Source organism: Onychomys torridus, chromosome 5 (genome assembly GCF_903995425.1).
Source record: "Onychomys torridus chromosome 5, mOncTor1.1, whole genome shotgun sequence".
Lineage (NCBI taxonomy): Eukaryota > Metazoa > Chordata > Mammalia > Rodentia > Cricetidae > Onychomys > Onychomys torridus.
This window is the reverse complement of record NC_050447.1, coordinates 128,153,704-128,168,252: the sequence shown is the minus strand read 5'-3', so window position 1 is coordinate 128,168,252 and position 14,549 is coordinate 128,153,704. Positions and strand designations below refer to the sequence as shown.

The 14,549-nt window shown below is 40.2% G+C and overlaps 1 protein-coding gene across 6 annotated transcripts in view; it reads right to left on the bottom strand.

Annotated features, from left to right (window-relative positions):
- The window catches only part of Nsd1 (nuclear receptor binding SET domain protein 1), a 109,254-nt gene that overhangs the window by 60,388 nt on the left and 34,317 nt on the right, over nt 1–14,549 (bottom strand). For all 6 annotated transcript variants that reach the window (XM_036188186.1, XM_036188184.1, XM_036188187.1 and 3 more), the window contains 2 exons: nt 10,360–12,919; nt 1,190–1,314 (listed from right to left, as the gene is read on the bottom strand). In XM_036188186.1, coding sequence (XP_036044079.1) covers nt 1,190–1,314; nt 10,360–12,919 — 2,685 coding nt within the window. The remainder of the gene's footprint in view (nt 1–1,189; nt 1,315–10,359; nt 12,920–14,549) is intronic.

Genomic DNA, 14,549 nt, shown 5'->3' with positions numbered 1-14,549 from the left:
TTCAAGGCCAGCCTGGTCTACGTATCAGTTCTTGGACAGCCAACGATACACAGGGAAACCCTGTCTTGGAAAAACAAAACAAACACAAGAGACTCTGATACCTGCTAGGATATGGATTAAGCTTGAGGATATTATGCTAAGGAAAACAGACCAAAGTATTACAAGATTCAACTAATCTGAATCTAGAAAAATCAAACTCAGAGATGAAAAATATAATACAAGAAATGATAGGAAGGGGAATTATTTGGCTACTAAGTATTGTTTTTCAGTTTAAGGAAACAAAAATTTCTAGAGATGATTGACACTTATGGCTGTATAACAGCATAACTATGCTTACTATTATAGAACTGCACACTAAAAAAAATATTAAAAGTCATTTGATTTTATAACCACTAATGAAATGAACAGACAAGGTTTGTCAACACTCTTTCTGGGTGGGTGGGGTGGGATGGGGGAGGGTTGAGACAGGGTTTCTCTGTGTAGTTTTGGTGCCTGTCCTGGATCTTGCTCTGTAGACCAGGCTGGCCTCGAACTCACGGAGATTCACCTGCCTTTGCCTCCTGAGGTGTGGTGCTTCTTCGTCAACACTTTTTTTAAACCACAGAGTAATGGCTAATACAGCACAGAACATTCCTTGGCTACTAATTACATACATACTGCTTATTCACAAAGGTATAAAATAAAGCTAAAGAGATTAGTCAGCACTATGACAACTTTAGTTCACTAAAAAAAAGTTAGGGTAAAACTATATATTTTGACATCGTTATTCAGGGTTTTTTTTTTTTGGAGGCAGGGTTTCTCTGTAGCTTTGGAGCCTGTTCTGGATGTCAGGATCTCACTTTGTAGACCAGGCTGACCTCGAACTCAGAGATTCGCCTGGCTCTGCCTCTCTAGTGCTGGGATTAAAGGTGTGCACCACCACTGCCCAGCATTATCCAGGTTAATATTGCATCATAACAATATTCCTAAATACTTAAATACTCTTCAAAAGCAGAGGGGAAAATGAATAGAAATGTAAGTAGATTCACTTATACACTTTCTGAATAATTAATACAGGGCAGGGCAGGCAGGCACTGAACTACAAGCTAATAGAAAAAAAAAAAAAAAACACCAGAGAAGACAAGATCCCAGTGAAAAAAAAGATTGTCTTCTTAAGATAAAATATGGTACTACAGATGTTGCAGCATACCTTATGCACTTGTTCCTGTACCTTCTTTTGCTTTTTTTTAGGAGCAAATATCTGATCATATTCTTCTGTATATTCCAGAAGCCACTTGCTTGGCTTCCTAAGGCGTTTCTTCTCTGACCGAATAGCTAAAAGAGAAAATAATTTCACTATTAATTAATGAATTTAATTAAACTTACTCTTTCATGAAACTACTACCACACCCCTTAAATTTCTGCTTACTAAGTAAAGAGGCTCAAAATAATTTTAAAATATATAAATGGGTCTAGTTAAGAAGTTTGACATTATTTGCTACGGTTTATCAAAACAAAACTGGGGGGGGGGTGTGTTACTTTACATAAACTAAATTTCCCATATACACAATTCTCCCTTAGTAAGGAAATGATTAAGTTGAAAACAGCATTCCGTAGAGCGATACAAAGTTAGCATCTATCTAAAAATAAAAACACAGAGTACTAACTGGGTAAACTAGAGCAAGGACCTGATAGTCTTCAGAGTAAGAAAACCCGGGGGGGGTGGGGGGCGCTGGAGAGATGGCTCAGAGGTTAAGAGCACTGACTGCTCTTCCAGAGGTCCTGAGTTCAATTCCCAGCAACCACATGGTTGCTCACAACCACCTGTATGAGATCTGGTGCCCTCTTCTGGCCTGCAATCATGCATGCTGTATACATAATAAATAATATTATGAACACTATATAAAAAACACAAGGGGTTGGGGATTTAGCTCAGTGGTAGAGTGCTTGCCCAGCAAGCACAAGGCCCTGGGTTCAGTCCTCAGCTCCAGGGAAAAAAAAAAAAAAAAAAAAAAAAAAAAAACCCACAAGCCAAGCCTGACTCTTGTTATATACACAAAATATATAAGCATCCACTTGAGCACGTGAGTTTACCTTCCCTAATGGAAACCAGTAACTTCTTTGAACAGTAATGTATTTGATAAAGAACCAGAAGTAAGCCAGGCATTGTGGTGCATGCCTTTAATCTCAGCACTTGGGAGGCAGAGGCAGGCAGATCTCTGAGTTCAAGCCCAGCCTGGTCTACAGAGCAAGTTTTAGGACAGGTAGGGCTACACAGAAAAACCCTGTCTCAAAAAACACCTGGAAGGAAGGAAGGAAGGAAGGAGGGAGGGAGGGACGGACCAGAAGTGATAATCTGGAAGAAGTAAATCTACCATGAGAGACTGAGAAGATACAGAATTAGATCTTGCCTTTAAAACAATTATAAAGAAATGGTGGTGGTGGGGGGCAGCACCTGAAACAGGCTTCTATTTCCACACTTGGAGGATTCTGAGTTGGAGGGTGACTTGAGCTACAAAACAAGTGAGCACTGTTGCACACTTCCCATCACTGGGGACAAAGAAACTGGGAGAAGAGCTCAGAAGTAGAACATAAGCTTTGTGCTCAGTCACAGACAGCACCAACAAAACAAACAAAACCAGGCATAATGGCACAGACTCAATCCCAGCTACTCCAGAGACAAAGGCAAAAAGATCACGAGTTCAAGGCCTGCCTAGGCTGCTATACAGTGAGTCCAGTTCCAGCCTAAACAACTTAGTGAGACCCTGTCTCAAAATAAAAAGTTAAAAATGGCTGGGGATATAGACTAGTTGATAGAGAGCTCACCCACCATGTATGAGGCCTTAAATTGAATGTCCAATACCACAAAAAACAAAACAAAACAAAAAAAAAACCCTATGTCATAACTCACTCCATGAGGCCATTATTACCTCAATACTAAAACTAGACAAAGAGTATCACAAAAAACAAGTCAACATAATTTATGATATAAATGAAAATACGAACCAGCAAACCAAACCTAGCAATTAAAAACAAAAATCACTGCAAACCACAACCAGGTACAAATGATACTAACCCCAAGATCACAAGCTAAGTCTGATACACACTGATAGATATAGGGAGGGAAAGAGCCAAGTCAGCTCCAAATTATACCTGACAAATTAACCAAGTATGGTTGACAGTGAATCTTAATTGTTAATCTGACTAAATAGAAGCACCTTGGAGATTAGGTAAGCAGAGCTCTGGCTTTATGGGGGTGGGGCCCAGAGAGTATCCAGAGGGAAGAGAGGAGACCAACCCTGAAAGCGGCTGGCATGACCCAACAGGCTGGGGACCCCAGAAGGAGGAGCTTAGACATGGCTCTCTATTTCCTGTCGGCTATGATGTGAGATGTTCTGTTCTGTAAGCACAACAGCTATTCTCACCATGATGGACTGACGGCTCTGAAATCCTAAGTCAAAACAATGAGAAACTTACTAACACACACAGGGATAAAAGGGAAGTTCCTCAACATCAAAAATCACTCACTAAAATAGCTAATGATATCATCCCATGTTGATGGACTGAAAGCCACAACAGCAGCACTACCTGAAGCAGCCAATAGCTTTCAGCACAATCTCCACCAAAATCCCAATGGGGGACACTGAAGAAATTAAATTTAATGTGAAACACAGAAGATTCATAGAGATCGAAATCATCTTGGAAAAGTACAAACTTTAAACATTCACACTCTAATTTCAAAAAATACATCAATTAAACCCTGCAAAACTACTATTCTGCCGGGCGGTCGTGGGGCACGCCTGTAATCCCAGCCTTGGGAGGTAGAGGCAGGTGGATCTCTGTGAGTTTGAGGCCAGCCTGGTCTACAGAGCTAGTCCAAGACAGGCTCCCAGGCTCCAAAGCTACAGAGAAACCCTGTCTGGGGGGGGGGGGGGGGGGAAGAACTACTATTATAAGAGCTGTGATATGGATAGCTTCTCCTTCTCCTCGAAGTGGAGAGACAGGCTAGAGAGGAAAGTTCAGAATTGTGGCTATTCAAAGTCTGCCTCTTCTCTGTAATCCAAACAAAAGAACTGGGTACTGAAGATACTGTTCAGACAGTAAAGTACTTGCTGCCAAAGTGTGGGATGAGTTCAGATTCCCAGTGCTTATGTAAACAGTTGGGCACAACATTACACGGCTGTAATACTAGCATTGAGAAGGTAAGGGAGAAGTATTTATGAGGCCTGTTGGCTGACCAGTCTAGCTAAATTGCTGAGCTCCAGGTTCCTAGCTCAAAAAATAAGGTGGAGAGCAATTGAAGACACCTGATGTCACCCTTACATATTTGTTGCTAGTTTATTTTTAACGTGTGTTAACAAGAAAACACACACACACACACACACACACACACACACACACACACACAAAGAACACTTTTTCTAAAGAAAGAGGGTCACTCTGTAGCCCAGGCTGGCTCCAAACACTCAGCCACCATCCTGACTTATCTTAACAAGTGCTAGAATTATAAGCATGAGCACACAGCTAATAACAACAATCTTTTTCAATAATATAACTGAGTCAAAAGAATACCAACTTGTACAGGAAAAGAGCTAGGTAGCCTAACTCATACCATCACTTTAAGAAACTGGATTAAAGGCTCTAGAAAAAAAAATGCAGGTCTAAATCTTCATGAGCACAAACTATACAATGTTTTCAAAATATAGTATCAAATACACAAGAAAAGATTTTATCAAAATTTTTAAAATTCTGCACTTTAAAAGGTTATGATCAAGAAAGCAGAAGCAGGGCAGGAGACATGGCTCAGCAGTTAAGAGAACTGGCTGCTCTTCCAGAGGTCCTGAGTTCAATTCCCAGTGACCACATGGTGGCTCACAACCATCTGTAATGAGATCTGGTGCCCTCTTCTGGTCTGCAGGCATACATGCAGACAGAAGACTGTACACCTAATAAATCTCTAAAAAAAAAAAAAGCAGAAATGTAACCCAAAGATCAGTTTAGAATACTTGTACATCACATCTATTACTAATATCTAGAACGAAGAATGCTTATGATTTAGAGACAAAAGAGCTCAATTATAATCACAAGTCATCTAGCATGCATTAGGCCCCTGGTTTATCCCCAAAATCTCTCTCTCTCTCTCTCTCACACACACACACACACACACACACACACACACACACACACACACCCTAACAATAATATAATAAAAAAGACATTTTTTCCGACAAAAGTATACAAATAGCCAATTAGGTACATGAAAAGATTTCCAAATCACTAGTCAAAGAAATGAAAATGAATTTTTATTTTATTTTATTTTATTTTATTTTATTTTACAATTTCGGACCACTCCTCACTCACTAGAATGGCTATAATAAAAATAAGTGTTGATGGGCATCAGGAGAAACAGAAACTCTCATAGTGCTACTGAGAATACAAAATTAGATAAAGCAACTTTTCCAACAGTTTCTCAAAGGTCTAAACACAAAATTACTAAATCACTTAGCAATTCCATTCCTAGGTATATAGAAAAACATGTAACCATGCAAAATACTGTACATTTGTAACAGCATTATTCATAAAATACCAAGTGTAAATAAACACCCCCAAATCCACCAACTGATGGAAATAAAATTAACATATCCACACAATGTAACACTGTTAGCACTGAAGACTTCAGAGGTTCTTAAAACACAGGATAAGCAGTCCTAGTCCTTCTTACCAGAGATGCTGACACTTATGGAACTCCAAACTCAGTTAAGACACTGCAATCCCAGAACAGTCAGAATATAAAGGGTAAGAAGAACTTCTCACTTTCTCAGAAATTGTCCCTCACCAAACCAGTACAGCTCTGATACAATGGCAGCTTCAGTTTGCTAGGTCGGGAAAGGAGGGCTAGAATATGACCCAATATAAAACAAAGAAGGGGAAAATGGCACCACAAACTCTAAGAAAACACATATAATCCATAAAGAATTCAAAAATATTGTCTAAGAATCTCAATTATCTACAAGATAACAATTAAAAATAAATTTCAATCAATGCATGAACAAAATTAAAATATCACCACAAGGAAAATTCAAAACAACAAAAACCCTGATACTAAAGAATAGAACTGAAATGAAAGGGTTTTGTTTTGTTTTGGAACGGTTTTTCCAGACAGGTTTTCTCTGTGTAGCTCTGGCTGTCCTGGAACTCACTTTGTAGACCAGGCTGGCCTCAAACTCAGAGATCTGCCTCCAGAATACTGGGACTAAAAGCATGCACCACCACTGTTCAGCCTGAAATGAAATTTACTAGAGGAATTCAACAGAACACAAAATGTGATCAAGTAGGAGAAAGAGAAAATCAGCAAACTCCAGACAGAATTCCAAGGGCTGGGTGTCCAGCTCTGACCAGAGTGCTTACTTAGCACATATGCAAGGCCCAGGTTCAATCCCCAGCACCCTACCACATCCTGTGCCTTAGTTTCTTTTCTTGTTGCTATAAGAAAACACAACAACAACAAAAATTTAAGGGAGAAAGAGCTTCAAAATACTTTAGCTTACAGTTCAAGGCAGCAAGAGTAGAAGCAGTTAGCTACATTACATCCAGACAGAAGAGAGTGGTGAATGAATACAGGACAGGGCTGAGCTTGCTTTCTTCACTTTTACAACCCAGGCCCCAGAGTCTTCCCACACTAATTAAAGTAATCAAGAAAAAAGAAAATCACTCACAGGCATGTCCAGAAGCCCATCTCCCAGGTGATTTTAGATCTTGTCAAATTTACAACACTAACCATTGCACCCTTCAATAAATAAATAAATAAATAAACAAACAAATAAATAAATAAATGGTAATTAAGAACTATGCAAAGGAATAGAAAAAAAAGGGTGGATAAAAATATAAAGACAAGAAACCATCAAGTGCACCAATAGACTACATAATGTTTCAAGAAAAAAGGACCAGAAGCTTGCCTGACTAAACTTCCAAAATCTGAGGAAGAAGAGGACATAGAAATTAAAATTCAAAGGACTTCAAAAAACGCTGGAAGTTGCCTAGTACCTATAAAGGTCCTGAGTATGACACCTAAACATACAAGGAAGAGAAATCCATACATACTGTGATACATCACAATTGTTGAAAAGAACATAGAGGATATTAAGCCACCAAGATAAGCAACTCATCACATATAAGGGATGTTATATTTTTCCACAGATTTCTTAAATCTTATATACCAGAAGGAACTAAAAGTGCTGAAGAGAAAAACTGCAAGCCAAAATTATATTCAGCAAAACTGCCCTTCAAAACTGAAGGAGAAGCTGGGCGGTGGTCGTTCGTACACATCTTTTATCCCAGCATTTGGGAACAGAGGCAGGAAGACCTGTAAGTTCAAGGTTAGCCTGGTATACAGCATGAGTTCCAGTACTGTTACAAAGAGAAATCTTGTCTTGAAAAAACAAACAAAACAAAAAAAATCCAAACAAACAAAAGTGAAGGAGAGGGCTGGAGAGATGGCTCAGAGGTTAAGAGCACTGGCTGTTCTTCCAGAGGTTCTGAGTTCAATTCCCAGCACCCACATGGTGGCTCACAACTATCTGTAATGAGATCTGGCACCCTCTCCTGGCCTGCAGAAGCTAGGAACATACATCAGCTAAGGCTTGCCAAGTATATTGAAAGGCCTTAGGCTATATCCCTAATATAAAAAAGGAAAAATACTTTTCTTCTTCTTCTTTTTTTTTTGGTTTTTCGAGACAGGGTTTCTCTGTGTAGTTCTGGTGCCTGTCCTGGATCTCACTCTGTACACCAGACTGGCCTCCAACTCACAGAGATCTGCCTGGCTGGAAAAATACTTTTAAGAACCAAGTGAGAGCTGGGCGGTGGTGGCGCACGCCTTTAATCTCAGCGCTTGGGAGGCAGAGGCAGGCAGATCTCTGTGAGTTCGAGGCCAGCCTGGTCTCCAAAGCGAGTTCCAGGAAAGGCGCAAAGCTACACAGAGAACCCTGTTTCGAAAAATAAAAATTTTTTTAAAAAAAAGTGAAAGTGTTTTGAAAATTTTATTAAATTTTTTAAATTATTTACTTTTTGAGATTATAATTACATCATTTCCCAGACCTCTTTTTTCAATAACTGTTGTTATATAAATATATTTAATTTTTTGTTGTTGTTGTTGGAGCTGAGGACTGAACCCAGGGCTTTGCACTTGCTAGGCAAGTGCTCTACCACTGAGCTAAATCCCCACCCCTATTTAATTTTTTAATTGAATTATTGAGGGAGAGCACACAAGTTATGTGCATGTGAATGGAAATGCCTGCAAAAGCCAAAAGAGAGCTTTATAGTCCCTGGAGCTGAAATACCAGGCAGTTAAAACCTGTTCCACACGTGTGCTGGGATCCTAACTCAGGTCCTCTGCAAGAACAGTATATATTCTTACTGAGCCATCCCTCCAGGTCCTCAGACTGGAGTTTGTTTTTTTGTTTTGTTTTGTTGAGACAGGGTTTCTCTGTAACTTTGCACCTTTCCTGGAACTCGCTTTGGAAACCAGGCTGGCCTCCAACTCACAAATATCCGCCCGGATTCTGGGATTAAAGGCGTGTGCCACCACCGCCCGGCCAGACTGGAGTTTTAAAAAGAAAAAAATATATACATATTACAAGCTCTTGACAACATTAAGGGGAAAAAAGGACTTAAATCATAAAGAGACATTACAACTGAAATCATTAAGGACTATACACCAACAAACTGGACAATCCAAAAGAACTGAATAAATTCCTTGCAATAGTCAATACAACAAGACTGAACGAACAAAATGAATCATTTTTTAAAAATCTAAATAAAGCAGAGCTAATGCCTTTGATTCCTGCACTCGGGAAACTGTCTTGAAAAACAAAGGGGAAAAAAAGCTAAACAAAACATAATAAGATTGAATAATCAAAAAACTTCCCAGGGCTGGAGAGATGGCTCAGCTGTTCTGAGCCCTGGCTGTTTTTTTCCGAGGACCCAAGCATCCAACATGGCAGCTTATAACCGCCTAACTCCAGTTCCAGGGGACCTGACACCCTCCTTCTAACCACTGTGAGCACCATACTAGCAAGCAAAACCCATACACATAAAATAAATTAAAACAAATTTCCAACAGGGCTGGAGAGATGACTCAGCAGTTAAGAGCTCTTCCAGAGGACCCAACATTCCCAACACTTCCTTCCAGTGGCTCACACTGATCTCCCACCCCCACCCACCCCCCCCCCCCACCCCGTCTCCTTCTCCTTCTCCCTCTCTCCCCTCCCCTCTCCCCCCCCCCTCTCACTCACACACACACACACACACAAATTTAAAAAAATAAAATTTAAGAACAACAGCAAAGCGCAGGAAGCCCACGGTTCACTGGAGCATTCCTCCAAGCAGTTCAGTGTTCTTAAACTCTTTCAAAGCTGAGCATCTATAATCTCAGCACTCAGGAAGCTAAAGCAAGATGATTTCAATGGAAAAAGAACAGTTTCTTTAAAAAATGATTATGGGAGCACTGAATATCCACATCAAAAGAATTCAGGGCCGATGCCTTCCACCACACAAAAAAATTAACAACAAAACAAATAGGTATATGACTTAAGACAATTAAACTAAAATACAGGGAAGAATGTTATCACATTGGGATAGACAGTAGCTTCTTGGGTATGACACCTAACAAAAAACATCAAGAGCAAAAACAGTGAAAATCATTACATAAGACTTTAAACTTCTAAAAAAAAAAAAAAAAAAAAAAAAAAAAAAAAAACAAAAACTAGCTGGGAACGGTAGTGCTCCTTTAATCCCAGCACCAGGATCTCTTGAGTTGGAGGCAGCCTGGGCTACAAACCAAGTTCCAAGACAGCCAGGACTACACAGACACCCCATCTTAAAAACTTAAAAACTCAGAGAGAAAAAAAGTAGCCCATAGGATAGGATTTCTTAGCACGTCTCTTAGAGTAGAGCCTCTCACTTATCGCCTGGATCACAAAATGTCAGTGAATTTTATAAGGTAAGAAACCGGAAATGGGAAAAAAAATTGTTGGGACTTAGAGAGAGAAAGGAAGAAAGGCTTCTGAAAAAAATGAACCGTGGGCACGTAACCCGAGAGTAGAGTACTGACAACTATGCAGAAGGCCTTAAATTCAACCCAATAGTAGCAAGATAAAATACAACAAAAAGTGTGAAAATACAGAAACCCCAGCTTTAGATTTCTGTCTTCTAAATAAAACTGTCTCTTAATTGAGTAATAATTCTGCCCTCCCAGTTTGTAAGACATTTTTTTCCCATTACAGCAGACAGACCCAGGACTTCAGAACAGCAAACAGCAACTCTGTCATGAAAGCAACATTATCAACAAATTCTCTAATCACTTTCTACCAGATGTAACCTTACCTGGTTCAGGGAGTTTGGTCTGTGGTGTCAAACTGGGAATTCCTGTCTCCTTCTCCACATCACCCATGCAAACACTGGATTTATCACAAACGTTCAGCCGTGGCCCAACTGAATCCGAGTGGCCGACATGATTAGGATCTGCTGCTGAGTCCTCAAGTATGCTTGTAGGAGGAGCTCTTTGTTCTAAGTAATCATCCCGCCCCTTCTGCACAGGGTCACCCGGAAGCAAGGCTCCAAAGGCACCCTCAGAGTTCTCTTTCTCCCTAAATCTGTTAGTGCGTTTTCCAGGCTTAGGGCGCCTTTGGTTTAATCGCTGCCACCGCTTTTTAGGCACCACTTGATTAATACCATGGTGTTCATCATTCTCACTGTTCATTTCAGAACCTAGCTCTGGGCCTTTTCTGTTCTCAAAAGGTTCTTTTTCAAAAACTGAATCAGGGTCGGATTGTTTAACCTTGCTATCAAAATGTACATCAGAAAAATGGGTGTCTTCATTTCTTAAATGGCCCATTTGCTGAAGAGGCTCTTCTTTCCCAAGATCTTCAGCCCCACCCATTGATGGGCCATTCATGGAGCCTCCACTTTCTTTGTCTCCCAGCTGGTTAGCGCCAATGGGCACAGCTGGAAGTCGGTTCAACTTCCTTTTGCGCTCAGTCTTTAAGGCTTTGGAGTTTACTGGGGTTTTTGCCATGTGGGCTGAAACTGCTTCTCTCAATTTGGATGATGGCTTTGCTCGGCCACAGTTGCGCCTTGGAATACAGTTTGAGCGACTTTTACCACAAGTAGGGTCTCTTTTGTCCGAAGCTAAGCCAGACAGGGAAGAAGACAATTCTCCAGACAATGAAGAGTCACCCCCACTAGAACTCAGCCGGATTGTGTCCTGAGTGCCATCTCCAGTTTTTTCAGAGTTGTGTGTGGAGCCTCCTAACATCAAAACCTTTGATGCTCCTACAGGGCTACTAGTAGAACAGTCCCCACGATCTGGAGTGCGGTAAGAAGCCAGATTTTGAGCAGTCATCAACCGCTGCTCCTTCGTCTTACTATCATGCATATCTTTTAGCATCATTAGCAATGTACTAAATTTGTAATCTGGCTCAATAGGTATATGATTCTGACTAGAAGCAGAAGAAAACAGCAATGGCTTTGATGACTTGGATGCTCCAGAGTCACTAACATCCTCATTTAATGATCTGTATGAGAGTTCCTTCAATTCCGACAGAACATGCTTCACCACGGCTGTTTCTATGTCACTTGAATCTCTGGTTTTCTCATGCATATTGTTCAGTAGTTTTAGTCCCTCTGCTTTCCCACTTTTGGATATGCTGCCCAAAGGAGAGCCTTTGGTATCAGAAGAACAGCATTTTAAGCTGAGGTCCTCACTTGTAGCTGAGGGGTCTGCATCAGCTGGGTTTTCTTTATGCTTGCATTTTATACTACGGAACTTGGGCTGTCTGCTTTTCAAAGGTAACAGAGTCTGATTTGCAGCTCCACCCTTTGTCAATGAGTTTTCACTACAAATGCTTGGTAGTGCACTGAATTTTGGAGTGAGACTGTCGTTTCTAAATTCTGGTTGGGTTTTGGGAACAGGAGTATGGACTTTAATATCAGAAAGATTAACCTGAGATATCTCAGTAGTTCCAGACTCCACTGTCTTGGTAGAATCCATTAAGTGGTCTGCATGTGAATTAGTAATGAGGGACTTCTGTTTTTCTTTTACTTTGTTTATGGCAGGATATCTAGAATACTTTGTTTCATTTTTATGCATGGATAAAGTATTCTCTGTCCTATCAAAAGCATCTGTAATTTCAAGGACACTGTTATCAAATTCTGAGTTATGTTCTATAGGATCCAGGTCACTGCTCCCATCATCAGAAGTGGTACACACACTAACAGAATCACTTCGCTTTTCCTCATCACCAGCTCCAATATAGCAGAGCTGTACTTTTGAGCTGCACACCAGGCCTGACTGGAGCTTCTTTTTCTCTACAGAATGTTTAGAGATCAAAGCACTCTCAGACAAACCTGATAAAGAATCACAATTTGAAGTCTCAAAATCTGCCTTAGCAGTGCTCTGCATACATGAAGAAAAGAGGAAACTTCCTGGTGTAGTTTTAGATCCTGTGAGGCTGTTTGCTATCCTGGAAAGTTCATTAGAAGCCTGTTTATCAGATACACTCCCAGAGATAAAGTCTAGGCCAAGGCTCTCAGGAATTTTCCCCCTCCGGTCCTCTTTCTGTGCTTCAAATGGCAGGAGGCCCTTTTTCACACTAGTCCTTTTTATACTATCAGAGCTTTTTCTAGCTCGAGACTTGTCACAGGGCTTTTCCTTTTCATCTGCAGAATGCTCAGAATCAAAAGCCAGAGACTTCAGGCAGCCATTAAGCAACAGGTCGTGTTCAGACTCAGGATGATTTGTACAGTCCTCAAATAGCATATCTTCTTCACTGTCCAACTTGATTGAACTGGTGACACATTTTTGGTTTTTAGATCCCTTGGGAACATCATATTTCTCAGCAAGACCAACACTGGCTTCCCATTTACTCAAAATTTTCTGAGGAACCTTAAATTAAAAGGAAAATAAGAATTTATTTTATTCCAAAAAGAAAGGGAAGAAAAGAAAAAAACAAGGAGAAAATAAGCATCTCAAATCAGAATCAATCTAAAATCCTGTTGTTCAAGGGTTTGTTTTTGTTGTTCCTTTTTCAAGACAGTGTCTCACTATGCAGCTATGGCTGAGTTCTACACAGGAACTCACTGTGTAGACCAGGCTGGGCTCAAATTCACAGATTCCCCTGCCTCTGTCTCCCAAGTATTGGGATCAAAGGTGTCCACAAGTATGCCTGGCTAATCTTGCTGTTCTCCTCTCTGAAGCTGGGTGGTGATGGCAGACACCTTTAATTCCATCCAGCACTTGGGAGGCAGAGGAAGGTGGATCCCTGAGTTCGAGACCAGCCTGGTTTACAGAGCAAGTTCTACGACAGCCAGGGCTACACAGAAAACCTCTGTCTTGAAAAATCAAAAAACAAATAAGTTACCTATCATAACTGCAAGAAATAGTACCATGAAAATAAACACTCTTATTATATATCAGCAAAACAGAGTGGACTATTAACTTCAACTAAAAGTAGTAACAGTAGATTTCTAAAGACTCATTTCTTAAGACTCATACCCTCCATATTTACACTGTAGAACAAAATAGTATTTTCTTCCTGACATGTAATAAAGGACACAAACATACACTCACTCAGTGACACAAAAAGAAAGAAGCTTCAAAAAAGAAAAGCACGGAAAAATAAGATAAGAGGAATGAGTGGGTCAGGTGTCCCTACAGGACCTGAAATTCTAGTTATCACCAGGGTACTTAATTAACCAAGGCTCTTCTATATGTGCTATGAATGAATTGGAGTATAACCAAACTATCTTCGTAACATAATTACTTAATGCAGAGTTACAAAAACAAAGCGAGTAGGTACACAAAATCCATGTGGTCATCTCTAAATTCTTCATGAAGGAGTATATCCAGATTCTGAAGCAAACCTACTTTTTCAGACCCTTCCATCCTTGGATCTCTGTTATGTTATTTGGCAAGGTTCTACCTACTAGTCACAAATATATTAATAACTGAAATGCTCCTCAACACATATAAAATATAATGTTACAAGACAGGTAGCCTTCTCCTGTAAGGTACTACACTGACCTTTTAATCAATTTCAGACATAAAAACACATGTATCTGTGCCAATGTTAGTGATCAAAGTAAATCAGGTTTCCAAAAGATGAAAGCCCTAATGAATTCTTCTAAAGAGAGCTAACAAATCTACACAGCTAAATAAAACTTGACACAAAATCTGATGCCTCCCTCCACACAGCCATGCAGGGAGAACAGTGGCAAGAAGCAGTTAAACTCTTCCATCCTAACAACTGCATACACTACTACTGTGAGAAGATAGCCTTATAATATAGTAAGTATTTTATAATTTTAAACAGTAGAATAGTTATAAAGTACGAGCTGCTATACCATCTTAAGAGATGAAGACAAAAGATTAAAGGTGGCACACGCCTTTAATCGCAGCACTCAAGAGGCAGAGGCAGGAGGCTCTGTGAGTTCAAGGCCAGCCTAGTCTACAGAGCCAGTTCCAGGATAGCCAGGGCTACACAAAGAAACCCTGTCTCTAAATAAATGGATGGATG